This window comes from Echiichthys vipera (genome assembly GCF_963691815.1).
Source record: "Echiichthys vipera genome assembly, chromosome: 15".
In the NCBI taxonomy this organism is placed as follows: domain Eukaryota; kingdom Metazoa; phylum Chordata; class Actinopteri; order Perciformes; family Trachinidae; genus Echiichthys; species Echiichthys vipera.
The window spans coordinates 17,707,187-17,734,589 of NC_139840.1; the positions used below are offsets into that span (position 1 = coordinate 17,707,187).

Genomic DNA, 27,403 nt, shown 5'->3' on the forward strand with positions numbered 1-27,403 from the left:
GGACACCCTGACGACCATGGCAGAGAGGAGGATGCTGTCCAAGCTCCGGTCTATCCTGGACAATGTCTCCTGCCCTCTCTACGACACACTGGCCCAGCAGAGGAGCACCTTCAGCAGAAGACTCCTCACACCCAGATGCACCACAGAGCGCCACGGGAAATCTTTCCTGCCTGTGGTCATTAAACTATACAATGCATCCCTTAGAGAGTCTGTCACCCTCTCTCTGTAATACGGACTCAATCATAAACAATCTGTTCTTTGCACATTTTTACGGTACTTTGCATATTACTACAGTACTTTTGATCCGATTTTGTGGTTATTGCACATTGTTGAGTTGTGGAAAAAGGTAACACTTTGGGAATAGGCAAGGCAAGGCAAGGCAGCTTTATTTGTATAGCACTTTTCATACACAAGGCAGACTCAAAGTGCTTCACAGCACAACATGTCATGAATTCAAATGCATTACAGGAAGACAAAGAGAATAAAAACATAGACAATAATCAAAACAGTGCGGACGTTAAAAGTGCGAAGATTTAGCAGAAAGCTAAGGTGAACATAAAAGTTTTCAGTCTAGTTTTAAAAGTGGTCAGAGTCGGTGAAAGTCTCAAATCTTCAGGAAGTTTATTCCAGCTGTTTGTTGCATAATGACTGAAAGATGCTTTCCCTTGATTTGAGTTTACTCTGCGAACCACTAACAGATTGGCCTCAGAGGATCTTAGTGATCTAGGAGGCCAATAAATATATATATATATATATATATATTGTATAATCATAAATTTAGTCATAAACCAAAGGACCAAATAACGCTGGATAAAAAGTTAGGGGATTTACACAATCCGTTCTAGAAACTGACACATTTTTGAACAAACCCCCTGACCAATGGAGTATCCTCCTGACCCTAACCATTCAAGGTCAATGCCTAAACTCGACCATCGATCTACACATGTGAAGAACAGATCAGGCTGCCACAGTTATTACATCATGAGGGGGGCATGAATATCTGCACCACATATCATGATCATCATTCCAGTAGTTGTCAAGAAGTTTCACTCAAAACACAAAGCCAAACCTGCAATGGCTAGAGGGAACGTCCAATGTGTCTGTACTCCATTCTAAGGCAATCCATCAGATAGTTGTAGAGATATTTTAGTCTGGACCAAAGTGGTGGACCAGCTGAACAACCAACACTGCCATAGAATTTAGTCTCTCCCCAAGGGTTACCTACTGTACCTGCCAGCACCAGGCTTAAATTATTAGAAACATAATTCAGCCGGTAAATGACTAAATTTAAAAGTAATACATTCAAAATTCTGCAGAGTTTCGTTCATGGCTTGTCAAAAATTTCTTATGTGGGGTTCTGTTCAATTAAATGGATAAACCCAGGCTCCTGAACTGTGCAGAATAGGTGTCATTTACATTTAACAATCCTAAGATCCAAAAAACGGGTCAAATGGACAGAACTTTATAATTTAAAGACCGAATGATTTCAGAAAACCCAAACACCAAAACGATGAACACTGGGAGTCAGAGATGAGCATTGTGCTGCGGTGTTGTGATGGTGTGTGGCGCTTAGATGTACAGTAGGTAGAAACTCAGAGTTTAAATTATTCCAGGATTAAGCAGAGGTTCTGCAGCCTGACAGGTATCAGGGGAAAAGATCATTAAATTCAAATAGCTTACTTTGTCTATTCGTGGTTCTTGAACTTTTGAGCAAAGAAGCAAAAAAGTGAAATTCTGCGATCCTGAGTCGGAGTACTCTCACATTTCTCCATACACTCAAATGTATGGGGCACTTATACATTTTGCTGCCTTTATGATGATAACCATTTGGATTTTGTTTTGAATAAAATAGAAAGTATCTGTGAGACATATCTGGTAAAAATCATTGTTCCTGTACTTTTAAATGTGTTCAACTTTAGGTGGATATATTGGCCAGACCTTTCACTGACTTGATTCTGGATATGTAAGCTATTATATTAATCTTTTTTGTGCCTTTCTTATTGTGTTTTGCCCACGCTTGGATTTCCAACTACTTAAATAAAGAAAGTTTGTGTGACCACATCACCTTTCTGAGCCAAGGACTCAGTTAGAGGTACTGACTGTATCTTCGCCTTACACTGCTGCTGTATTATTTATTTATTTATATATTTATTTATGCAGAGTGAATTTAAGTCAAATATCTCTGCAAAGAATGTCAAAGAGGGAGCACATTTAATGTCCTTGATCCGATCTGTACTGATTCCAGGTCACACTCATTCATAATAATCTACATTTACATCTTTGTATACCTAATATTATATATTTTTTAACATTTATTTAATCAGGTAAGTTCCCTTGAGATTACAAAATCTTTTTTTTACAAAGGAGCCCTGACCATGATAACAGCACACTGTAATAATAAGTTCACCTTGAGAATCAAATCTGATTTAAAAGAATGACTGTATTTTCACCTTTTTCCCCAACAGAAATGTTCATGTTCACACATACAGTACAAAACACAATTTTTTTTTTTCACTCATGCTTTACCCTAACCATGACTACAAAAAAAATAAGAGGAACAAAATATATCTGCACTAAAACTACCACTATTGACTGGTTTTAGCTTTAAAAAAACCTTTTTGCCGTCTTATACTACATGCCACCAACTTACCAACAATAAGAGCTTTCATTTCTTTTTTTAGCATCTGCCTAGAAAAGGAGATCTCAAAGTGATCCGCAATTCGGATCAAATCACCTTTATGGTAATTTTCTATCTGAACAAGAGAAGGGCCAGCCACAAAGTGCTCTATAGTGAACATGGCGTCCAATGCACACAATTACCTCTGAAGTGGTCGGAACTGCTAATGGATTGGTCGGCCGCACCAATCAGGATCCGCAGGTCACCGGCCAGGAAGTGGGAGGGGCCGGAATCGACGCACCCATCACCGCCAGGGGGCCGAACATCCCACTTTGCATAAGGGCAAAATGCCCACACAAACACTTAAATACACGAGAAAACAAAAACCCAGCCGTAACGCCTGCTTTTAATATGTAGAATACACACTAAATGAATATGTGAGATACACGCAAATTACCTCCACAGCCCGAACATGTAGGCCTATGACTGGTTCTCTCTGATGTGTTTACTCATCTTGATGAGCTGTTTGCATGCTACTCTGCCACCTCGTCCTGCTTATCAACGGTAGATGCTAGAAAGTAGTTACCGAATAGTCCTAACCTACCACGATTCAGGCGGGAGTGCGAGCAAAAGCAGCGGTTGGCGGGGCGAGGCCAGGTGCATCTCTGAGAATTTTTTTCTTTACTTTCTCTGCGGGAAACCCATGTTAAACAAAATATTAATTATAGCAGAGTACTTTGAAACTGGAGTGGGACTTAAGATGATTTGGAAAGCCTCAGCAGAATGGAAATGAGCAGCTTCATTATTATGAATGGAGAGCCTCAGGGTCGGACCAAATCTGCATTTCCGTCCATCTCAGTAAAGGAAACTGTCAACAAATTAGTGTTTGCACCTGACTGCTGATGAAGTCAGGGTTGAGACTGGATTACTTTCAACTATCTTTGACTTTAAATCAGACCCTTATACAGCATTTAAGAGGATCACTTTCAATCTCAGAATCAAATTCTGCAAAATGCAGTTAAATATTTGTGCAAAACCTTTTGATAAGTTACAGACTATCGTAGCACTTTGGGTCCAGACTGTTGAGGCTGCTTGAGAACATGACTCACACACAGCTAACCAAAGTGGTGCATTGTGTGAATACTGACAGTGACCTACAAGAAATGCAAATCAGAAACCCACACACCTGTCTCTGTCTGTCTGTCTGTCTGTCTGTCTCTGTCTGTCTCTCTCTCTCTCTCTCTCCCTCTCTCTCTCTCTCTCTCTCTCTCTCCCTCCCTCTCTCTCTCTCTCTCTCTCTCTCTCTCTCTCTCTCTCTCTCTCTCTCTCTCTCTCTCTCTCTCTCTCTCTCTCTCTCTCTGGTTCCCTCACAAAGACTGAAAGCTGTTTGAAATTTAGAATTCCTCTGATGTGAGTCAATTCAGAAGCTTGTTAAAGGCTGAGAAACCTTTCTGAAAATGCCTTCCTGTGTTACTTAATTTCACATCACATGCAGAAATACTGTATTAAAGGTGATCTATTGGACATCACATCAGAGAGGGGGAAAAGCTGACTCCAGCAAAAAGGGGAAACAATAACTATGCCAAATACTAAAGAAAGAAGGAACATGCCTTGATTTTTTTCTGAGCCATCTTTAAAAAAAAAAAAAAAAGCCAACAATCTATGCACATAACAGCAGAGACAATTCAAGAAACTTATTATTGATTATTTTGCAGTGTGTCAGACTGCTGAATTATTTCCCCTACCACACAACACACATGCCTTTCCCTCTTAGTTTATCCATGAATCATCAGAATGATAACAGAGCAGAGAACTGGCTTAATCTGAGTTAAAACCAGAATTGTAGTTAGTGGAGCGTCATTGCTGCCCAGTATCTGCTGTCATAAAGCGAGGCAATAGGCTAAACGGTATACCGAAGCCTCCATGTGCGCGCAGTGCGCCATTGGAGCGAGGCAATAGGCTAAACAGTATACCGAAGCCTCCATGTGCGCGCAGTGCGCCATTGGAGAGCCTCAGCGAGTATATAAGCCTCGGGATGCTGTCATCACTGACAGAAGATACAGCTGCATCACGACAGACCTCAGCCTGAACGCTCCAAAGTAGTTGACACGGATTATTCAGCGTTTATATTTCATGTGTAAACTTTTCAGCGCCTATTAAATACGAGTAAGTTTAGAAACTTGGAGAAATCATGAAACTCTGAGATTTCGAACCAAACACAGCGAGAACGATGGGGATTTATTTATCCAGCCCCGCGTACTCTGGAAGTTAGCTGGAAAGAGGAGAGGAAACCTGCAATAACTTGTTGTTTTTAAAACAAAGAAGCCTTTTCCTCTGCAGAGTCATGCAGAGCAACAGCAGCGCCTCCGGAGCCCTGGCCGCTCTCAGCGTGTGCGGAGGAGAAGAGGATGAACGCGAAATCTCCAAACTTGTGAGCCCCACGGGAGCTGCCAACAACCTCGCAACTTTGAACCTGTCACTGAACTGCTGGCTCCACATCCTCTCCAAGGAATCCTCTCTGGATCTGCACGCAGACAGTGCAAACCTGGCAGTAAGTTATGGACTGGGTCGAGTCCGATTACTTGGAAATGTAATGTAGTCAGTAAAACAAAAAAATGTTTCTGCTACATCAAAATCAAACATTTAAAATATAGCACGACCATACTAATAAATATTTTTTCTCTTTAAACACCTCAAAACATTTTTAGTGCAAATAATCTACAGGTGTAGCACTACTGTGTATATTCTTTAACATATGGGGTCCTGTTGCTTTAGTGTCAGTGTCAGCTTTCATGTTTTTGCTTTTTTTTTTAAAATCACATCGATGATTTTGAATTACAAATCATCTATGTTCCATTTTCAATGTAAGTAAAAGGAATACAAACTACATTTCCCATAAATAAGCAACAGGAGTAACTTACTTTAGAATGGGACAAATCAAATTACCATTACAAAGCATGATATTGGCACAATTCATTAAAAGACCCAATACAAATATAAAAGAGTAATAATTGGCAATGGTACATATAATTGCAAACATGTTTTCAACAAAAATCAGATAAAGTCATCTATTTTTTGAAATGTTATTATGTATTCCCGGTTATTTGTAATGTGTTACAACTCCATTGTGGTTAAGGATTTACCTTTCTTACAAATCAAGATGGATAAAGTTTCTTCTTTCTTTTTTGCAAAAAAAAAAAAAAAAATGCTGAAGGAAAGGATGCATGTTGTATTTAAACTTTTATTTCCTTGTTAGCAACATTTGCAACCATTCAGGTCCAAAGTGCCAAGATAAAAATGATTGTATGTGTTCAACAGGTACGGATTGTCATTGCCCTGGTCTATCTGGTGGTGTGTGTCCTGGGGCTTGTGGGTAACTTCCTGGCACTCTTCCTGCTCCATTCCCGCCGGCGGGGCCACCACCACTCTTCCATTGACTGCTTCGTGATGAGCCTGGCACTGACAGACCTCCAGTTTGTCCTCACCCTGCCCTTCTGGGCCGTGGACACGGTGCTGGACTTCCGCTGGCCCTTTGGTCGGATCATGTGCAAGATCGTGAGCTCGGTCACCACCCTGAACATGTACGCCAGCGTCTTGTTCCTCACCGCCATGAGCGTGACCCGCTACCACTCCCTGGTTACCTCTCTGAAGATGGGCAGCCCTAGGAGCTCCTATGCTCGTGCCAAATGGGCCAGTTTAACCATTTGGGTGGTGTCACTGGTGGCTACACTGCCTCATGCTTTCTATTCCACTACAGTCCAGGTTTGTTAAATTCAGACTGACCCGGATTTCAAGTAATTTGTTTGTCACATGAAATCATATAAAATACCACTAAATCTGTGCATTAAATAAGATAAATATAAAATATTAAATATATATGTATGCCTCAGTGCTGGCCTTGTGTATTCAGTAGCTTCTTGCCAACCTCAACAGGGAGAAAAGGCTGCAACCCGATTGTTTGGGATCTTTAATGATACTCTTTGCCTTATTCTTGCAAATGTCTAGTGCAAATGACCTTAAGCCAGGGTAGGCAACTGCCTATGTTCAGCCAAACAAACCACTCTTTACAGTCCTTACTGGTGCTGTTTCTCTACCAGTACGGTGCATGCTTTCTGTTTCTATCTTTGTTTTGAAACCTCTGTTGCTTGTGTTTGCAGGTGTCTACAGATGACGAGCTGTGCTTAGTGCGCTTCTCTGACTCTGATTCAGGCCACTGGGATCCTCAAGTCCTGCTTGGGCTCTATCAGACCCAGAAAGTCCTCCTGGGATTTGTATTTCCCTTGATCGTCATCTCTGTGTGCTACCTCCTCCTCCTGAGGTTCATCCTAAGCCGGCGCACTGTAGGCAGCATGGTCAGTGGGACTGTCACAGAGAGGTCAGAGTGTGAGAAAGGACGCCACCGCCGCCGCTCCAAAGTCACCCGCTCCGTCACCATTGTAGTTCTATCTTTCTTCATCTGCTGGCTGCCCAACCAGGCTCTCACCCTGTGGGGGGTGCTGATCAAATTTGACTTGGTGCCCTTCAGTAAAGCCTTCTACAATGCCCAGGCCTACGCCTTCCCCCTGACTGTGTGCTTAGCTCATGCGAACAGCTGTCTCAACCCGGTGCTCTACTGCCTGATCCGACAAGAGTACAGAGCTGGACTGAAGGAGCTCTTGCTGAGAGTGTCTCACTCCATCCAAAATGGTCTCACTCAGGCTCTGAGAGGTAGGAGAGTGGAGGAAGCTCCGCCCCGCCTGGCTATGATACACAAAGACATTGATATGTAATTTACTCTATAAAAGGGAAAGGTTTGACATTTTGTATATATAATGTTGGTGAGTGTGACACAAGGAGATTAATACCACCCTCATGTTTGTACGCTAAATATGAAGCTAGGTTAGCTTAGCTTAGTTTAGCACAAAAGACTTGAAACAGGGGGAAACAGCTAGCCTAGCTTCATCAAAGGGTCGTTAAGCTCACTAATAAACAATTCAATTCAATTCAATTTTATTTATAGTGTCGAATCATAACAAAAGTTATCTCAGGACACTTTACAGAGTAGGTAAAGACCACACTCAATGACTTATTTATGATTTACAGAGACCCAACAATTCCCCCGTAGAGTACGGTGGTAACGAAAACCTTCCCTATAACAGGCAGGAACGTCGGACAGACCCAGCTCTGTGGAGGACGGACATCTGTCTTGACCGGTTGGGGAGGAAGAAAAGGAGAGAGAAAGAGAGAAAAGACACACAGATGGACAGAGAGAGACAGACAGACACACTTCCAGAGATGCAAGCAAAGCCTAACAGTAATTATAATAATATTTATAGTAATGTGAATATAACGTATATCGTTTGGTTAATCCGTATAGAAACCAAAGTGAAAAGAATGACAAATCCATTTCATGTGTGGAACTATTTCTTGGCTCTGTAACGGTCTGCTGTAGCCTGGAAACCAGATGAATCTACAAGCTCATTTTTTATTTGCTCTGGCACATGCGTCCGGGTGGAGATCCCCTTCAGAAAGATTTGAAGCCGGCGTGGCCCAGTGTGGACCAATACCTACTGTTTATCTCATGTGGGGAGACAGAGGAGCGCCATGCTGTATAGTTACTAAATGTAACGGACATTCTGCGTCAATCGCTGTGCTACAGGCTCACGAAACTCAGATCAAACTGTAAAACTAGGCCTCACTGATGCAATGAGCCATGATTCTGTTACTGTATTGCCTATTTTTTTGTCTCAAATGTTTTCAGGAATACATTTTAGTGTACTGTATAGCTGTAATTTGAAAACGGACCACACTCCGCCCCAACTTGCATGTTTCAATCAGCGCTACCATGCTCCGTTTGGTTGAATGTCACTTTTTGTTTCTTCGCTTGGTTGAAGGTCTATCTAATTGTGTCCAGAGGCATTGTGGTCTGCACTGTTGAGAACGCCCCTTGGGAATCGAAAATGAACTGGGAGGTCCCAGGCTAGGTCTGCCAACAGATTGATTTTTCGAACAGATTTAAAAAACGATTAATACAACATAATTAGTGAGTTGCTTGTAGTGGACCTATTATCTTTGGACAAAGCTTAATAACTGTATCTCCCTGTTTACAGCTAACAGTCTATATATTTATATTTAAGGTACAATAGGTATTCTAGACTCAAGAAAGTGCAAATGTGGATTTCCCAAAATGTGAAGCTTTTCCTTTAAAACTTAACTTTGTGTGCCATATTTTCTTTGGTGCCATTTTTAAATCTCATTCCTGTTTGACATCTCCCCCAAAATGCATTTCAGCCCTCAAACTAGGATGACACACACATGAGTATCCTCACCTTTTGCAGACAAACCTGAACAGCTACGTTTCAGTTTCATTAAGCACTTTTTGTGAAACTTTGAACTTTGGAAGTAATCTCCTTGGTGACAAGTATGTTCTTGAAAATGATCAAACCACGAATTAGCCAGCTCTAAATTAAACTGTGGGCTGATTTCTGATTTCTTCTTCTGCTTCGTCACGCTAAATATTATGTGCTGTTGGATTAGTTCAACTTGTAAAGTGCATTTTATACTTGGCACCTCAAACACCTTCACAGGCAATCCTGAGGTCTGTAAGATTGTTACATTTTCATTAGGATGCGGTTAATATGTATTTGTTTGATTGTTGCTAACACAGTCAGGACACTACAGTAGCATGAAACTGTCATCCATTGTCACATCTTGCTGTACCCTGTGAATTATTTCGTGATTACATGTATGTAATGTGACATTAAATAAAACGAGAGGACAAAGAGTTCAGAGACGTCTCTGGGAAGTTAATCTTGTCTGCAGTCATGAAAGCCACAAAACTGCGGAGATGAGGAAAATGAGTCAACTGCACAAAAGATGCCCTACATTTTTGCCCTTTAGCAACCTTTAAAGTCTGAACCCACACAGATAATCACCTTGAGCTGACAAAATACCACACAAACACACGCACAAACACTCCACCACAGTTCCTCCATTGTGTGCCATTCTGGTAGTAATTACTTCTCCAGTCAGATGCATATCTCTGAGTGATAGGCAGTCATGCTGCTAGAAAAATGCCAGCAGTCATCAAGGGAACCGACCTCTTCGAGCTATGAATGGAAAACAGTAAAAAGTGTGATTTCAGAACAAGCATTTGTGCCAGTTCTCGTTTGATTGATTGCTTCCCAACACTTTGCTGTGTTATCAAAAGAAAGTATTCTGTCGCTCACTTCCTTTATTGTTGCGTCCGATTTGTTCCCTTGAACTCGCCTCACTATGGTTTTCTCATCAGGCTATACACAATGGACAGTGCAGAAAACAGAAAACAAATGACATGCGACAGGTACAAGGATCCCAAACTTATAAATAACCCAGCGATTCATCTTCAAGTACAGACAGTCCACTGAAAAAAGCACTTATCATCCCTATAAGTCCATGTATGGCTGGTATAGATCACTGGTTCAAAGCAATTACAGGCTCAGTTTATTTTCCAAGAGGAGACAGCCATGATGAGCATGAATGATTTATACTTGAGCAATATCAAACAAGATGGCGTGCTGTTGTACTGAATGACATCATGACTGTGATACGGTCGAAGACATTCTCTTGCCTTGTATAAATAGGCATAAAAATGGGTCAAAGTCAATCACACTCGAAGCCGATATGTCAAGCACAGGCAGTAAAGAGATGAGACATCTTTATATCTCAGGAAACAAAGCTGTTCGGAAAAACCGTACGAATGCTACCACTGAAGAGAAATCTATTCTTAATCTAACAAAAAAGGAGCCGTTTTTTTATTTTGTGCAGGGAATTGTAGACATTTTTCATCCCGGAGAGAAACTGTGGATTCAGGTCAGGTGTTAATAGCTCATACGGCTGTTAAGAACCTCGACTGCCCATTATTTACACGAACAAGCAGCAAGACAATCAGAAGGAGAGTTCATGTAACTGCACATATGAGATGTGGTTGAAAGCTCAACTGTGCCTCACGCCCACGCGACCCCATCAGGGACAAGCGGTGGGAGATGATGGACGGATGGATGGTGTCTTCAAAGAAAACAGACACCTTCATGTTCCTCTTTCAAGTCGGCCAAAATGTTCGTAAGATAATTTTCCGGAATGAGTGACATTGTCGTTAAATTATTACCCATATGAGGATGAAAAGATTCACCCAACCTTAACTGTCCAGTGCCAATTGTAATATATAAGTCGATCAAGACGAGAGCAGCTGCAAGGAAATCTGCTCTACTTAGCAGTAACAGCTCAATTTAGAGTCTTTGTGAACATTTTAGATTTGCATTTACGGGAAAGGACAGCAGATACATTTTCTTTTTTTGCACAATGACCAACTAGAATTTGAGTTTTTGAACATTGTGTTCCTACTTTATACACTCCAATTCCACAGTAGTTCATAAAGTTTGCTGTAAAATATAAATGAATCGGCTGCTGCCTCTGTCTGATACCAATTTCTTGTGAGTTTGAACTTGGAGCCTTGGTTTTCTGGTTTGTGAGACTCATCAAGGAGGACAGGACAGGGCACTTTCTTAATCCCCATGGAGAATTAAGGGTCAATTCAGTGAAATTAACACTGGACAAAGATAACAAAAGATTGATATCTTAGAGACATATGGATGGATGACTCAATGGGAAGTTATCAGGAGCTTTGTTGAGAAAAGTGAAATCTTTGAAGGGGAAATCATGTGCTTTCAATATCGAGATGAGTCAAAATGAATAACTTTCAGGTTTAAATGTATTTTAATCAGCCGTCTTTCTTTAGACTCTTCCTCTCATCTTTATCAAATTTGATAAATAATGCCAATGATTACTTTCTTCCTTAGGGACGTGCCTGAGTGTACTGAATAGAGCATTTTTAATTAGACTGTAAACAGCCATCTTAATGTCACTCCACGCACTGCAGCAGATGCATTCACTCTCCTAGGAGCTGCCAGCAGAGCTATCAAGTCCTGTTCAAGACCTTAACAGTAAATAATGTTTTTTCAATGCTAATATAGCGATTAAGGAGTCAGGATGGATCTATAAAGAAGATTGATCTCTCTTCTAACATCAAACTAATCAATGGAGGCAACATTCTGTACAACTGATCTTGAATCAGCAGCCAAGAACAACTTGACCAGTCCCAGTTTAAGACAATTCAGAGTCAAACAAGGCACAAGACCCGGACAAGTGCAAGACTTTAAAAGTCTCGAGACCAGACAGGAGACTGAGATCGGACTAAAGTATTACAGCCCTGACTGCCAGTGAAATGCTCATGTAGCACAAAGCTGCAGGCTTCATATTAAATGGTTAATGAGCTGTGCCTGCTTTCCTCCAGAGAAGCACTTTGAATTACATCAGGGGAGGATGCTGACAAAAAGAAATCTTTGATGCAGAGTTTTCTACTGCCTTTGTGGCAACCCCAGGCATGCTGTCACTGACTCCTTATGTCCATTCTGCCATGTAGCACAGACTTGTGAAGTGTTGCTCTGACTGTTGTCCTTCCAGGGAGATCACAGCCAACAGGGCTCAGATGTAGAGTCTCTGACCAAGGTCCTGCTTATTGAGTTTAGGGGGATGAGCAGCTGTTAGAAGATTCTGTCTTGTGCTTTATATAGCTTTCGATTTCTAATGATGGAGCCTGTGAACACGAACACTTCAGAAATCATTTTATGCTGTTCTTCAGTTCTGTGCCTCCTCACTTCTCTGTCTCTGAATGTTACACAACTCCTTGGGGTATATGGCTCTGAGCTGCACTGTCATCTGTTAGACCTTTCACAGGGAGACGGTATGCTTCATAATCCAATCCCTGTCATTTCAACTGATTCAGTTTAAACAGATGTATATCTCCTGTGGAATCTCCTGTCTCTCCACATCCCAAACTGTGGCTGTGAAGGCCGTGAACTCCTTGCCATGTTGAGATGAAGCATGCTTAGAGACAAGACACGCTGTCATGCTGGAAGTATCCCTTAGAAGATGGGTACACTGTTACCTTACAACAATGAACATGGTCAGCAACAATACTCAGGTAGGCTGTGGCATTTAAACCATGCTCAGTTGGTTTTAAAGGGTCTAATGCAGGTGTCTCAAACTAATCCAGTAAAGGGCCGCTGTGGCTGCAGGTTTTCACAACCAAGCAAGAACACACCTGATCCAACAAATCCAACTGGGTGTAGGCAATTCAGTTGGTTGAATAAGTCTAGTCAGGTGTGTTCTTGCTTGGTTGGAATGAAAACCTGCCGCCACAGCAGCCCTTTACTGGATCCGTTCGAAACACGGTCTAACGTGTGCCAAGAATGAGGTTTTCCCCAACACCACTGCATCATTACCAGGCTGAACTGTTGATCTAATGTGTGCCTGTAGCCTCGACTTCAACGGTCAGTGTGCTGCATTAACTTAAGTTTATGTTTTTTTTCCCTCCAAGTTTTGCTATTATAGTCATTTAGTGACTGGATTCTTTCATATCTTCAGGCTTGTTACAAAGCCTTGATTAAACGTCTGACAGCTTGTGTCCATAACCTATTATAAGGGGGCTCATTTAATTCATTTTAAGAGGTCACACAAGCCAAAAAGGTTGCAAATCACTGGAGACCTTAGTACAGTATACAGTTGTATATATCATTACACCAACTAACCTTAGGTACAGCGGCACAAAATAATAAAAAAAGGGGTCCAGAGTACATTCAAAGCGCAGTGAGAACATTTATCTCATTAGCTCGATGGAGCACACTACAAACAGACAGACAGCGACAATAATAATGTAAATAAAAACTGTATATTTTCAGCCAGTTGGACTTGTTATATATCTGTTATGTATACACCTGGAGAGATGAGAGTGCGTTAATGGACTGATGCCTATTCAGCCTCAGACACTTATCCACATGTTTACTGCCGTAATCTTCAACAAACAATTTCCCCCTGGGATTATTAAAGTATTTCTGATTCTGAAACACTTGTGGCCCTTTAGGCAGATGCAGCATCTGTTATGAAAGTTTTTTCTTTAAAAAAACAACAATCTATCATGTTTGTTTAATATGTTTTTGGATAAATTGACCAACATGAGGCCGCTCTTTAGTGGTCATAGGTTTGGTCATAGTGTCCAGTCACAATGCAGTGATGCACAACAACATACTTACATAGTGACCAAAGTGTGTAGGTGTGTTTCCTTAGAAATGTCAATAAGGTTTAATGCAACAGAAAAAATAATTACATCTTCAACACTGAATTAAAAAATGCATCCTGTCTCTGTCTCTTTTGCAACTAGGCCACGGCTGTTTGACAGGACGCAATGTACAAAACATATACACAGGAGGTACCATGAGAAACTGAATGTGTTTATTGCCAAAACATTTATTCATAAAAAAAAAAAAAACAGTTAAGAGACTTTTCTCACTTTTTTTTCCTGAGATAAAAACAATTTCCTAGAAACGTACTGTATGATAATGGTCCATTTACCATTTATGTACAAAAGCAGGTGCAATTATACGTCTCGCCAGAGGAAATTAAATATTTTCCACAACGACAGAAATACTTTGACAATTTTGGAAAATATGCTTTTTTAATGATTGAGATGAGGCTACGAGTCAATCAGACTTGGAGCTGCTGACTTGATAACTCGTCTTTTAAGGCTCTATCTGGAGGAATGAGATCTGGAGCACATGGTTATAAATAAAGCTTTTAATAAGATGCCACAGCCTTACAAGCCTTATTTATCTTTATTTTTGTGTGTTAAAAATGTATTTAAAAAAGTTTGGATATAAGACGCAATTTCCTCCTTACCTTTATTTTCTATAGCAGGAGGCACATTTATACGCAGGTCGTAAATTGGTATATGTACTTTTTAGGTATGTGGTCTGACCAAAAATTAAAAAACATTTAACATTTCCAAACAAACATCCACCTAATGTCGTGATATGTCCATCCTGGAATCAATCACTGTTAATTTTGCTTTATAAGGAGTCAACTTTTGGGCCTTTGGGACCTTGCTGCTAATTGTGGTGTAAGAAATATGGGTCAAAAAGACTACGGTACTAGAAGAGTCTTTGCTCCAGAGGGTGTAAGATGAGAAAAACCTCTGTCCAAACCAAGCACTCTCAGTTGTAAGTTTATTTCTGGACGGGTCCGGTTGGGTTGGTGAGAAGAAAAAAAAAACCTGAGGCTATTTCTCTTCCTTCATCTCCACTGGGGAGTCCGCTCTCTCCCTCTTTACTGAGACTGTCTCCTCCTTAACACTCCCATCATCTGTTAGTGCCGTTGTGTCTCTTTTCCTCTCCTTCTTGATCAGGACCTTTTTCTTTGTTGTGACTGCACGTAGTGGTTTGACATCAGCGGTGCATTCAGAGGTGGTTTTGGAGCTCTCGCAGACAGTCGGACCCTCCCACTTTGGGATGTCCAACCCCAGCAGCTCCATCAGCTGCTTCATGACCTCGTCCACGTAACTATGTATACGCAGGTGTGCATGCTTGTCCTACAAGACAGAAAATTACAGTTGTGAATGGTGAAAATGAGGATGATTTTTTCTTTTATTCTTTTGACAGTGCCATTTCATGTTTCCACGTGTGTGTCAGATGGTGGTGCATGAATGAGACTCACGTGTTTTGTTGCCTGCAGGTTAACAATGGCTAGTTTCCCTCCTTTGCGCTTTGTGAGAAGTGGAAGGTCTCCACTGGGTTTGATCTGCAGGGAGGTCCCGAGGGTCAGTGCCAGGTCTGCTTGTCTGGGTGCACACAGTAGAGAAATATCAATATAATCACACACATTCTTCTCATTTTCCTGTTATTAAGGGGGATTAATTGTTGTGCGTTAAGAAGAGTCTCCAATCAAAGTACGTTAACATTTTGTCCCAGTTTGTGCCTCTTGTGTATTGCCATTGCATTTGAGCCACAGCACTTACATTAGTATCCGTTTCTCAGAAAAATAATGACTTGGCCCAAGAGAACCCAAGAGATTGTTTAAAAACACTTACGGCTGTTCTGAAGGCATTTATGAAGGAACCGGATTTCCAATCCAGTTAGCCTGATATGGCATGTATCTAGGGATGCAATCAAAAAAAATATCTTTCGGCTCAGGAAAAATGTATATCTTTCAAAAGATGAAATATGAATTCATCCAGATGGTTGAAAACCATTTGGGGTTCCTGGAAATCCCTTCAGAACAGCGTTGTTGTTGCAAAATGACCTGATGGTTTTTTTTTTTTAGAGATTGCTGGGTAGAAACTGTAATCTCCTGCTTTCAGCAACACAAAGCCATGGCCACTGTGATATGTCAAATAAACGTTACCTCAGTTGTTCGAGTATGTGCAAAACCTGCTGTTTTGTAGACACAAATTAAAGCTTTTTTTGTGGCCGAAGGACTGAGTGGAAACATTGACACATGGGAGGCAAAGGGTAACATCAAAGCAGTGATACATTTGCATGTCAAGACACTGACGGTAAATCTACACAGAAAGCTGAAACAAATAGATCCAACACACTATTTCACACTTCAGTTCACATAAAATGTTTGAACTGTGGATTGTGCTATTTAGCAGAAGATTAAGCAGGGATGTTAAAGGAAACCAGAAGCACAAATTTTGCTGCAATTGTGTCTGTCTCACCTGCTGGCATCTTCTGCTTTGTTCAGGTCTCTGTCAGGAAGAGCATCCTCCCAGTCCAGTATGGTGCTTATCAGCTTTCCTCTGTTTTAGTGATATAATACACAGTCATACCAATCAATGGATTATGGTACATTTTTCCTTTTTTTTTTTACAAAATGCAGTGAAAGTAATGCATTACCTGCAGGCTCTGAGTCCCCTGGATCGTACCACATCACAGTAACGTCCTGTCGGCTTCAGTCCCATTACACCGATCACTTTTTCTCTGACATACTGCCTGAAAAACAAAGACTCATACAGCTCATGTCTCTGTCCAACCACATCAGCTTTAGTTAAGCTACAGTTAAGGAAAAAATAGATGCTTAGAAACACCAAACCAAAATCTTGTACATATCAATTCATACACAAAATCATTACAATACAGACTCAGCAGCCCTCTTATTAGATAGACCAGACGACTTGGAGTTAACTCCAGGTAATTTTCTTCAAGACGTGGACTCAACGTGTCATACGTGTTCTGAATACTAGGGAGTCAACGGCATCATGTAGCTACTGCAAAAATACATTTATGCCTCTGTTCTCCTTTCTCCCAAAGGTAATCTTCTTGGACAAAGAAGACTGTGCAGGTCACTGAAGTTAAATGAAGTCATTGTCATGTTCCTGGTATTCTTTTGAGATAACAAGCGCTCTGTGAAAGGATGCATTATCCTGCTAGAAGTTTCCATTTGAAAAATGTGATGCAGCTGGTCGGCAACAAATATGACCCACAGGTGGAGTTAAATGTGCAGAGAAAACACTTGACTTACAATTGCACCAGAATGTTTTGCCTTTGACACAAGGCGGGGTGGATTCTCCTGTCTGAATGCTTTATATATTGTGTTGCAAGATTCTAGATCAAAAGTGTGAGTGTTAGAGGTGTGTGTGTGTGTGTGTGTGTACATACCTGCCACACTTCTCACACTCCTCCACAAACATGTTTCCATGGAGCTCTGATAATAAATCCCTGATTGAGCAAGAGGGAGAGAATCCACAAAGACAGAAAGATTACAAAGATAATATTCACTGAGATAATTGTCTCCAAAGTTAAACTTAAAATTAAATTAGATAACGTGCTTCTTGCAGCCTCTTTCACAGTAAGATGTAATTGCAGGCGAACCTGTTCTTTTGGAGCCCTCCATCTTGTCACCTTCACGTTCCCGATGTGTTTTGACATTTTTTTTGTCTCTTTTGTAAACTTTATTGAAACAAATTCATCTCTCTACCTCCCGTCTGTCCCCTATATGTTATGCTCTTACATGCATACACTCACACACATGTTCCTATTACACTTCTGCACTTACTACAAGCCTGACTCAGGAGTTGGGAGTTCCTGATTTTCTTTGACAATGAAACAGCATAAGCATCAGTGACGATCTGGGCAGGCGGACCAAGTGCTGTCTGCAGCGTCACTAAAACGGCCGCGTCACAGACACGGATATTGTAATACTAGCCAAAAAAGGCAAGAAGAAGTGCTTTCATTAGTGGGTCAAATGATCAGTCACCATTGCTTTAACTCACTCTTTGATAGATAGTAACTTAAAAGACAATTAAATAGATGAAAAATCTTACGGAGTACATCTTTAATGTCAGGAATATTCAATACAGCCTTTCCCAGTCCCTCTTTAATAAATATTCTGATCCATATTATTTTCTGCATCCCGACAGGTTAGTGCCACCGGGTTCACTTTACCAGTTTGATTTCCTCCAGAGAACTACCATTTTACTGTCTGGCCTCGTCTAAAAAAACCTGACTGATGGAGTGTAGAGGAACGAACGGCTTCCAGGGAAGTCATGCGATACGTGTAAAGGCTGGGTTTATGTGCTGAATGAAAAATTGGATTCTTGGCCGTGAGATAGTCCAATATGTTTGGATTATCCATCCTCAGACCAAACATTGAACAATATCTGAAGCAGTCATTTGAGCAGTATTTTTAGGGCTTCATTTCTGGTGCTGTTTCAGTTGTTATCACAGAGCAGCAGCTTCATATTTAAAAAACACGGGTCACACAACATGTAACACTGGCGTGAAACTATGATGTGTATATTTGGGTTTGTATACTAGAAATGAATACGAAAAAAAACTGACTATAATGTGGTTGTTTCCTCCAAAATAAGTAATTCCCTGCGTTTTCTGCAAGTTTATGTTTTCTCGGATAAAAAAATACCTCACAACCAATTGTCACTTATTCATTCCCTATGCTCTTCACTCACTCTGCTTCAACTACAAATCTTTCTGCACAGCACAGCGATGTAATCAAATATTAACATATGGGGAACATTTCCATCTAGACTTGGATCATTTTGTGAAAATGAGTTCATTTGCAGCAGTTATACATTATTCAGCACAATTATGCCAAGAGGCTGGTGAATGATCCGATTTTAATCGGAAACTCAATTTATTCCAATTGCTTTATGGCTGTCGAGTAAAACAAATCTACCAGCCATTTGGCTAATGGATAATGCTTATTTTGTACCTTGGCAGTATTTGATAAGATGACACATCTTTAAAGCTGCACTAAAGACTATGTTGATACTAACAACAGGTCAACTATCTACATGTGATGGAGAAGTGGTCACTGCTAGTGACAAACCCACAGAGAATTATCCCCCCACTTTGCAGTTCCTCAATGCTGCTCACTCTCACCGCTCTCAAACCTCATTTCCAGTAGCAGCTGATTTCAGAAAAAAAGCACTTATAAACAAACTATATGGCACCTGACCAGCACCAAACGGCTCAAAATTAGCAGAGCTGGTGTAAATAATAGAGCATTTAGTAGCTAAAGAAAGAATCTTAATTAATTTGAAACACAAATGCAAAAATTTGGTTTTGGCATGTCAAAAATATATATAAATGCTGCTTTTCCTTGTCTAAACATAGTCAAGAAAGTATATTTGTATTCTGGACTGTGGGTCTGACAAAAACCAAACGTGATGACAAAATTGTGTTCTAACAAATTGTAATGTAAAGTTTCATAAATCAAATGATTAATAGATTAAACCTGAGGTCGGCAGTTAATTGTGGCGTAGTTGTTAAAAAAAACTAACATTTTTTCATTAACTTGAGGGGAGCTGCAAGTAGAGGTCTCATTTCGCTTCAAATCCTGGCTTTTTTTGCTTTTTACCTGCAGCTTAAACTGAAATTAATTGACATGACCAGCTGATTAATCAATTATGAAAATAATTGTTAGATGCAGCCAGTGCGGAACATTCCAGCTATAATCAAATGTGTGCTGATATAAAAAGTGTCATATTTATGCACCGTGAAATTAATAACGTTTTAGGTTGTCGTGAAACTTAATACAAGTTAGCTCATTATAAAAGAGTTTAGTCTGGAAGTGAGGTTAAGGCCTCTCTTCTTGCATGAGTGTTCAGAGAAATTAAGGATGCATCTTCCCAGAACAAGCATAATTGGGAGGCACAGCTGGTGGGCGAAATATAATAGGAGAGTATTGATGACCAAAGAAAAGTTGAAATGAACTCTTACTCTCTGGAATCATGTGTATCTTGTTTTTTGGCCACAGTTAGCGTGTGTTATTTCAAAGTACTGTAGGAGCAGAGACTGCTTGAAAATTGCGTTTTTAAGTATTGAGTACCAAGTTTCATCTGCAGAAGACGAGAACAGATTTTTTAGTTTCCACGGCACAGCCCTACCGTGTTGTATCAACGGCTTAATGTATTGCTCTGTGCAACAACTACGATTTGAGTTAGCAACTCGGCATATAAAAAGCTTCATCAAGACAGGAGACAGGGAAGAGTTACCTGGGGAAGCCGGATCGGACATGTAGGCCGTCCACATTCTGGCTGATGAGATACTTGAGGTAGCCGGCCCTCTGCAGTCCCAGGAGGGCCATGTGAGTCAAGCTGGGTCGGGCATCTTCAAATGTGGTGTCAAAGTGAGGTGACTCCCCCTTTTCCTCTAACGTCCATACACCCTTCGGACCCCTGAAAGAGAATATAGTGATGAAGAGATGACTGACAGTTAAGTTTTAGGACTAGATGAAAAGAATCCCCTGATATTAAGCAGTGGATTGTTTCATCTAGTTAAAATCAGAACTGGACAGGCTGTAATGTGGTGGGTGGACAGGATGTGGGTATGTATTCATAGGCGGTGTTCAGCAAAGGAGTTCTGCAAAAGTTTGTGTACCAAATCGACAATGTGCTGTCAAGAGCTGCCCGCCTGAGCCCTGGGAGTGTGAAAGACCATTAAAAAAACCCTGTACAAAGATTCTCCCGCTAGAAAGAAAATAGGAGTAATTACATATTTAACAGACATCCATCTAACTGCATGCAGAGAATTTTCAGACTAAACTGTATAAAATCTCTTGCTTGATCTGATCTGTCCAATTCATGCTTTTGTTTTAGGTGTAAGGTGTGAAGGAGGGATGACCCAGGGGTTCAGTATTGGTGCTGTCTAAAACCCTGGCAGTTGCCAAGTTATTTTGGAATACATAACCTATTTTAATGCATCAGATGAGGGAACACATCCTGTGAATCTTCAAACAGCCTCATCTCTCAACACCAATATGACTCACTGCCCCCTTAGCCAAGACTAGTTCAAAGACATATCAGCAGAGAGGCATGCACACAACTTGTTACATGCTCATCACCGGGAGAAAAATGCTGCAGGACATGAAAGCCACAGAGCATCTGTGAAGCTGGTATATTCACATGTCTTGGTGTCGGAAATAATATCAAGTTGGTAGGAGATGAATGTCTTACTCTGCATGTGTGTGCACAGTAGCATTGGGAGTATCATTTGTGTTAGTGGGCCTGATGTGTACGTAGAAACCTTGGCTTTAATGATACTGCTATACAAGGTCGCTTCTAACTGACTGACAGGCAGACAAATCAAATATTAGTCATGTCTCCACAGTGAACATCTCCAGGCATGCTTATATGATATATATGGGAAATGTCTATCTTACCACAGCTCAGCTATTAGAGCAAAATATGTGTTTGCACAGTATCAAAAGACAAGAAGAAAGTCTTGCACTATGGACTTTTTCAATGGAACACCATTGCTAGGCAACAGCCTTGTTAACTTCCCGTCAGCTGATGTCGTTCACATACACTGCAACAAGAAATAAACTGGGACACATGTTGAATGATTATGTTTGCAACTGTGAAATGGACTATAATGGAAGAACATAGAATGATCAAGGATTCATTTTAATGGGGGTTATTGTTTTCAAGGTGGACTTGACAAATAACAAGCAAGTAGCGCCCTCACTTGCTCATACAATGGTACTACAAGAGAAAGCAGGGGAAGGCAAAATGATCATTTCTGGCCTGGATTAACTGATTAAGTAGCTTACTAAAGAGCAGTATTTGTATTAGATAAAGTGGCATAAAGTTGGTAGTTTACCACAAACATCCCCAAAAGTTGCAATGTTATATAATCTATTTGCTAAACCGTTTAGACACAAAGTGATATAAAACTACACCATAATGGCGATGTAGTTAAGATCGGGTACAAAGAAGTGCTAGGAAAAGCAGATATGTTCTGAGGAGAGATAGAAAGCTTCAATTCAAAGCTGGAATAAAAGACATCTCCATTATGTTATTTACATTATCATTATCCATATTTCCAAGGCTGCCAAACATCTGAAATGGCACTATGCAGTTAAGAGTCCTTTTTTATCTCTTGTCCTTACAATTTCTGATGTTTCTTACTCTGTCCTCAGTTCTTACAGCAACCATGGCTGCTCCATATAATCTACAATTCTCTGCACTTTAGGAAAGCCCTGTTGATTCCCCACCACCATGACAGTTGAACAACTCTGAGATTTTAGATTCACACAAACACTTTATAGTGAATCGTTTGAGACATAAGCTGCGTGTGATGCTACTACATTCATTTCATTTGAAATCAATCAAACCCACACTCTGTATATATTTTGCACAGACTGGCTTTCACAGTAAAACTATGTAAGGTAATGCACATAAAATAAAAGACTGAACTTCTTTCTGTCTGAACTGAACCCATCTAACTCTATGACTCTAGTCACACTGAATTCAAAACTTTTGATATTTGCAGTGTATTTTTTTCCTGAAGCTGTTTTGACTTCTGTTATTTTGGATGCTGATAAAACAGGTCAACCAATAAAATAATCACAAAATCAATAGGTTTTCGCAGGGATCAAGTCGTCATATTCTCTCCATACCAACACACAATTATATGGTAATTGATCGATTGATGCAGTTGGTCTTGTATAAAAGTGTTCTTTGACAAACAAAATAAAGATTATAAAGACAACAAACATAAAGGCAACATCTGGGGAAGTTCGGACTTGCTTGTGGTGGTGAGTAGCCTCCAAAAGAGGCGAAGACATACTTTGTTGTCAAGGTAATGTATGGAGAACTATTATTTTAGGTGCATAGGGTGACATTTTGCTATCGCCATTATGTGTGCCTGGAATAGCATAATCGTTATGAAAGATAAGTATACTAGAAAACCTGGCCATATAGGATGAGCGATAGCTCTTAAATCAATTACGATTATTATTATTATTATGATTATTACCAGCAATGGAAGTAAATTATCCTTCTTTCCCTGAGACCCGAGGTCTGAAGGCATAATAAGCTGCCCACCATTATAACTAAAGGCCATGTTTCACTTATATTAAACACATACTATACAGATGATGAACAGATTTAGACTCTGTTCAGTCCCATCATGAAGGATTTCCATCACTCATGACTGGACTGAGAAAGAGTTCAAAGATGCTCAGAATGTACTCGTTACAATAACATGCAACTTTGATGCCACCCAAAGGAAATGTGACCACATTGTAACTTTTCTACACAAAGCTCACTTGGATTGAAGAGCCCGTCTCCAGTGTGAATAGTTGAGTGTGGGCTTATTAAAGTGTAAACAATGATGACGACAACAGTGAACTGATGATTATCTGACAGTACAAAACTTACATTGGCTGTTAAATGTATGGAACAAGAATATTATTGTCATTTCATTTCCAGTGTGAAAGACTTTTACCTGAGCACTGTTACAAACATAGTGTCCCAACAATTATGACATTAAATAAATGGCTTGGGGACATCATATGCATAAACAAAGCACTGTTGGCATCACAATCCATTACTGTGACAAGGAGCTTTTTTTTTTTTAATGGTTAACTTGAACTTTACTTTGGAATGAATGTGTAAAGTCAGTGGTGTCTTGCTCATCATGTTCAAGAACATAAAACATGATTGAAAGTGAAAAGCAATGTGTGTTTATGTGAAAAGGGCTCATAGAAAGAAAAAGAGCTGTGGTGACTTTGTTTGGGCCTCACCTGAAGTCGGGGATGCCTGCTGAGGTGCTGATCCCAGCTCCCGAGTGGACAACCAAGTATTGAGATTCTTTTATGAACTTAGCAAGGGTCTCCACCTTCACCTTAAGCTCCTCAGGACTGTCAAACACCTGCCACAAAACAGGAAACATCAGGTTCAAAAACAGCTGGTACATACGAGACACAAGCTACTACAACGTGAAGAATGTATTTGCTTTGCGATACTTTTTCAAAAACCCTCATGAAACCTTTGTGTCTGCTGAAAATGTTTGCTTTAACTGCATGAATAACCTTTGAGTGTGCAACTCGTTTGTCTTTAAAGTTGGGTAATTGATCTGCACCTAGTTCGAATCCCGGCTGGGGCCCTTCTGCATGTTCTCCCCGTGTCTGTGTGGGTTTTCTCCGGCTTCCTCCCACAGTCCAAAGACGTGCATGTGTTAGGTTAATTGATTACTCTAAATTACCCGTAGGTGTGAGTTTGAACAGTTGTCTGTCTCTGTCTGTCCCTATGTGCCCCTGCTGGCGTCCTGTCCAGGGTGTACCCCGGCGCTGGGATCGGCTCCAGCTCCCCCGCAACCCCGATAGGGACAAGCGGTTGAAGATGAATGAATGAATGTATCTTGATACGTAAATATTGATTGTATTGCTCCTTTGCTTAACTTGTTTGAAATGGCTTATCTCATGTTTGTAATCTTGTGTTCTTAAGACTTTTTTATTTGATTTTATTTCCATTTGTATTTATTTTTTACTTTCTCATTTTACTAGTTAAGTCTTATTTTAATAGTTTTATAATGTGAAACACTATATGACTTTGTAAACAGTGATGTCGTCATCTGATTGCTAAAATTTCATTTTAGCCTATTGTTTGTGCATCTTGTGTGATCTAATTATCAATGCAAGTATGAAATCTCAATGTACCTGGACCAGCTACAACACTGTTTACACATTAGCTCAGTGTTTCTCAAACTTTGTACATGACGTACCAACTCAGAAAATATCAGGGTCTCTCAAGTCCCACCACTAAGACCAATGTTAAAATACAGCAGCATAGGCCGACACTATTCAGCTACAGACAGGAAGGTTTATTCCTGATTAGAAGATGATTTATTGCTGACTGTCTTCAGCCACAGCCAAACTGTAGGACGAGGTAGCATCAGAACTGACATTTCAGTGTTTTGAAACCAATCATTTTACCTCTGCTCACTCTCTTCTATCACAGATCAGCTCGTAACTCATGAACGTGACCACGTAGCAGGTTTATATTGAAACAATAATATTACAGGAAATGCTAAACTTATTTTGAATTACATTTCACAGATCTTAAAAGTTTAACTATTTTCTTAGAATTATATTATTTTGGTAATTAATGTTTTCCTGTTTGTTCCTTTTTTTAATTTTGGAGATTATTTCAAGTTCCACCAGAGAGAGTTTGAGTACCACCATTGAGAACCAGTGCATTAGCTAATGATCTAAAAATCAATGTAAAACTGAATGGAACCATTCTGAACAAAGACCAATAACATGATAATAGCTTACATTTCCGTGCTTTTTCTACAGTAAAAATAACATGCATAACTTTGACTGGAGCATGAAGCAATCATCTTGGGCTAGCTTGCTAAGCTAACTACCTAACAGATGTTATTGGGTAATTATAGGGAATGTATCACAAGTCGGACGCAATTCGCTGGTATTAGCCATATTCGGACGGAACTGGTCTGCCGCAGTTTCGGGTCTTTTCGTGGTGCATTTACTGGGTGATCGCCACCGAAGTGAAAGTAGAATTAATTAACACACTTCTAGGAATCTACAAGTGAAGTTTCATATTTGTACATGGACATTTACATGTAAAAATTAGTAAAATAAAATGATGAGAGAAAGCAGTAAGAACGTTTGTGCGACGCTCAGCGGCTCAGGTGGTGGTTTACGTTAAAAATGGAAATGGATAACACTTAAATGTATATTTTGGAGATGTTAAAGCATGTGATTTTATTGTGAAGGACTGAAGTGTTGTCCCGAATGTTTTGACAACAGCGATGTTAATGTGGACGACCAGCAGCTCCCTGTGTTTACGACGAGGAGATCGGTGGTGTCCGACTAGGGCCGAGAGGAGCACACGGCTAATTGACCGTGTTAGCATCCTTTTGACCACTCTTGTAAACACAAAGCTAAATTAGGCTGGTAAAACCATATATGGTTACATAGATAATAAGTTAGACTTTAGTATAACACCATTAAATTAGCTCAAAACATTACACAATCATTTATATTCGTGGGTAAAACCAAAAGTTTGATATAATTTAGCCAAAAACTGTCCGACTGGTGACACAGTTCCGCTATATCTTTTATATCTTTTACCTCGGGAAGTCCGCAAACACCTTTGTCTGCGTACGGTGAGAGGCCGGCAGCATAGTTCACAGACATGACCGTTGTTAGTGTCGTATATCGGTATGTTTGTTTATAAAGCTGTTCCTGTGTCATACAAGCTTAAGAAGCTCCCAGACGGTATTTTAACTGTTGTATGAGTGACGTCATCTCTGAGCGACGACCTGTGCTGCATTCAGGAAAGTGTGTACCAATAATAAACATGTAAGGAATCACTGCACGGCGAAACATTGTTTGGAATTCGTATTTTTCTAATATTCATTGGGGAAAAACATGAAATAAATGTGTTGTCCCATATAAAATGAATTATATTATCGTGCACAATATTTATCCCGCTAATAAATTTGTTTCGAGGTTTGTAGATGTGGACAACAAATGTGATTTTTTTTTTGTAAGATTGGAGAAGAAACTATTATGAATTGACTCTAGGAGTATCAGTGTAACTTTGGTGTTCTGGAAAAAAAACAGTTGAGAGCTTTATTTAACATTCACAATACAGTGAATCGCCAACTTACAAATTCTACAATAAAAATGTTATATCCATAAAACTACATTCTCCAAATCTCGGCCCATTATTATTCCCTTCAAAATTGAATTTAGTCATTAAAAATCGAGTCAATCCTAATTATTGATAATAAGAAATGTACTTATACCTCTGATATATTACACGATTTAAAAAAATTAATAAACGTAACAATACAGCACACTTTTTAATTTCTTTGTAGTTATTTTTGCTTAATTTATTTTTTCATTGTATGCCTTTTTATTTTATTGTGTCTCTAAGTACTCTTAAGTGTGTACAAATACTAAACATGTAAGGAATTACTTCTACAGCAGAGGGGAAATCACTGCACGGCGAAAAATTGTTTGGAATTCGTATTTTTCTAATATTCATTGGGGAAAAACATGAAATAAATTTGTTGTCCCATATAAAATGAATTATTTAATCGTGCAGAATATTTACCCCGCTAATACATTTGTTTCGAGGTTTGTAGATGTGGACAACAAAGGTTTTTTTTTTTTGTAAGATTGGAGAAGAAACTATTATGAATTGACTCTTGGAGCACAGTGTAACTTTGGTGTTCTGGGAAAAAAGAAAGTTGAGAGCTTTTTTTAACATTCAGTACAGTCACTTAATTAAATTGGAAGCAGAAGACGTCATTGCCTGCTGTGAAAACAAAAAACAAACAATACAATGAATCGTCAACTTACTAATTCTACAATAAAAATGTTATATCCATAAAACTACATTCTCCAAATCTCGGCCCATTATTATTCCCTTCAAATTGAATTTAGTAATTAAAAATCGAGTCAATCCTAATTATTGATAATAAGAAATGTACTTATACCTCTGATATATTACACGATTTAAAAAAATTAATAAACGTAACAATACAGCCCACTTTTTAATTTCTTTGTTTGTAGTTATTTTTGCTCAATTTATTTTTTCATTGTATGCCTTTTTATTTTATTGTGTCTCTAAGTACTCTTATGTTATGTCATTATACTTTA

At 39.7% G+C, this 27,403-nt stretch overlaps 2 protein-coding genes across 2 annotated transcripts; one reads left to right on the forward strand and one right to left on the reverse strand.

Moving 5' to 3' along the window:
• Positions 1 to 4,961: 4,961 nt before the first annotated feature.
• LOC310957917 (relaxin-3 receptor 1-like) lies at positions 4,962 to 7,386 on the forward strand (the record flags this gene model as incomplete). The annotated part of the gene is made up of 3 exons (XM_083928667.1): positions 4,962 to 5,168; positions 5,936 to 6,379; positions 6,775 to 7,386. The coding sequence occupies 3 exons, from the start codon at positions 4,962 to 4,964 to the stop codon at positions 7,384 to 7,386; spliced, it is 1,263 nt and encodes a 420-aa protein (XP_083784793.1).
• Positions 7,387 to 14,167: 6,781 nt separating this feature from the next.
• Positions 14,168 to 25,993, reverse strand: sirt6 (sirtuin 6). Its single transcript, XM_083928674.1, has 8 exons — positions 25,865 to 25,993; positions 23,513 to 23,640; positions 19,980 to 20,162; positions 17,125 to 17,184; positions 16,363 to 16,458; positions 16,185 to 16,265; positions 15,182 to 15,305; positions 14,168 to 15,056 (listed from the first exon to the last, which is right to left on the reverse strand). The coding sequence occupies exons 1-8, from the start codon at positions 25,985 to 25,987 to the stop codon at positions 14,748 to 14,750; spliced, it is 1,104 nt and encodes a 367-aa protein (XP_083784800.1). The 5' UTR covers positions 25,988 to 25,993; the 3' UTR covers positions 14,168 to 14,747.
• Positions 25,994 to 27,403: the final 1,410 nt, after the last annotated feature.

Excerpts from the sequence above, each read along its gene's own strand:
- sirt6 (XM_083928674.1), bottom strand. The coding sequence starts at position 25,987 with ATGACACAGGAACAGCTTTATAAACAAACATACCGATATACGACACTA. Across the intron at positions 17,185-19,979 it reads GTCCGATCCGGCTTCCCCAG|GGATTTATTATCAGAGCTCC; the intron begins GTAACTCTTCCC and ends TTGCTCAATCAG. Across the intron at positions 15,306-16,184 it reads AAAGCAGAAGATGCCAGCAG|ACAAGCAGACCTGGCACTGA; the intron begins GTGAGACAGACA and ends GTGTGCACCCAG.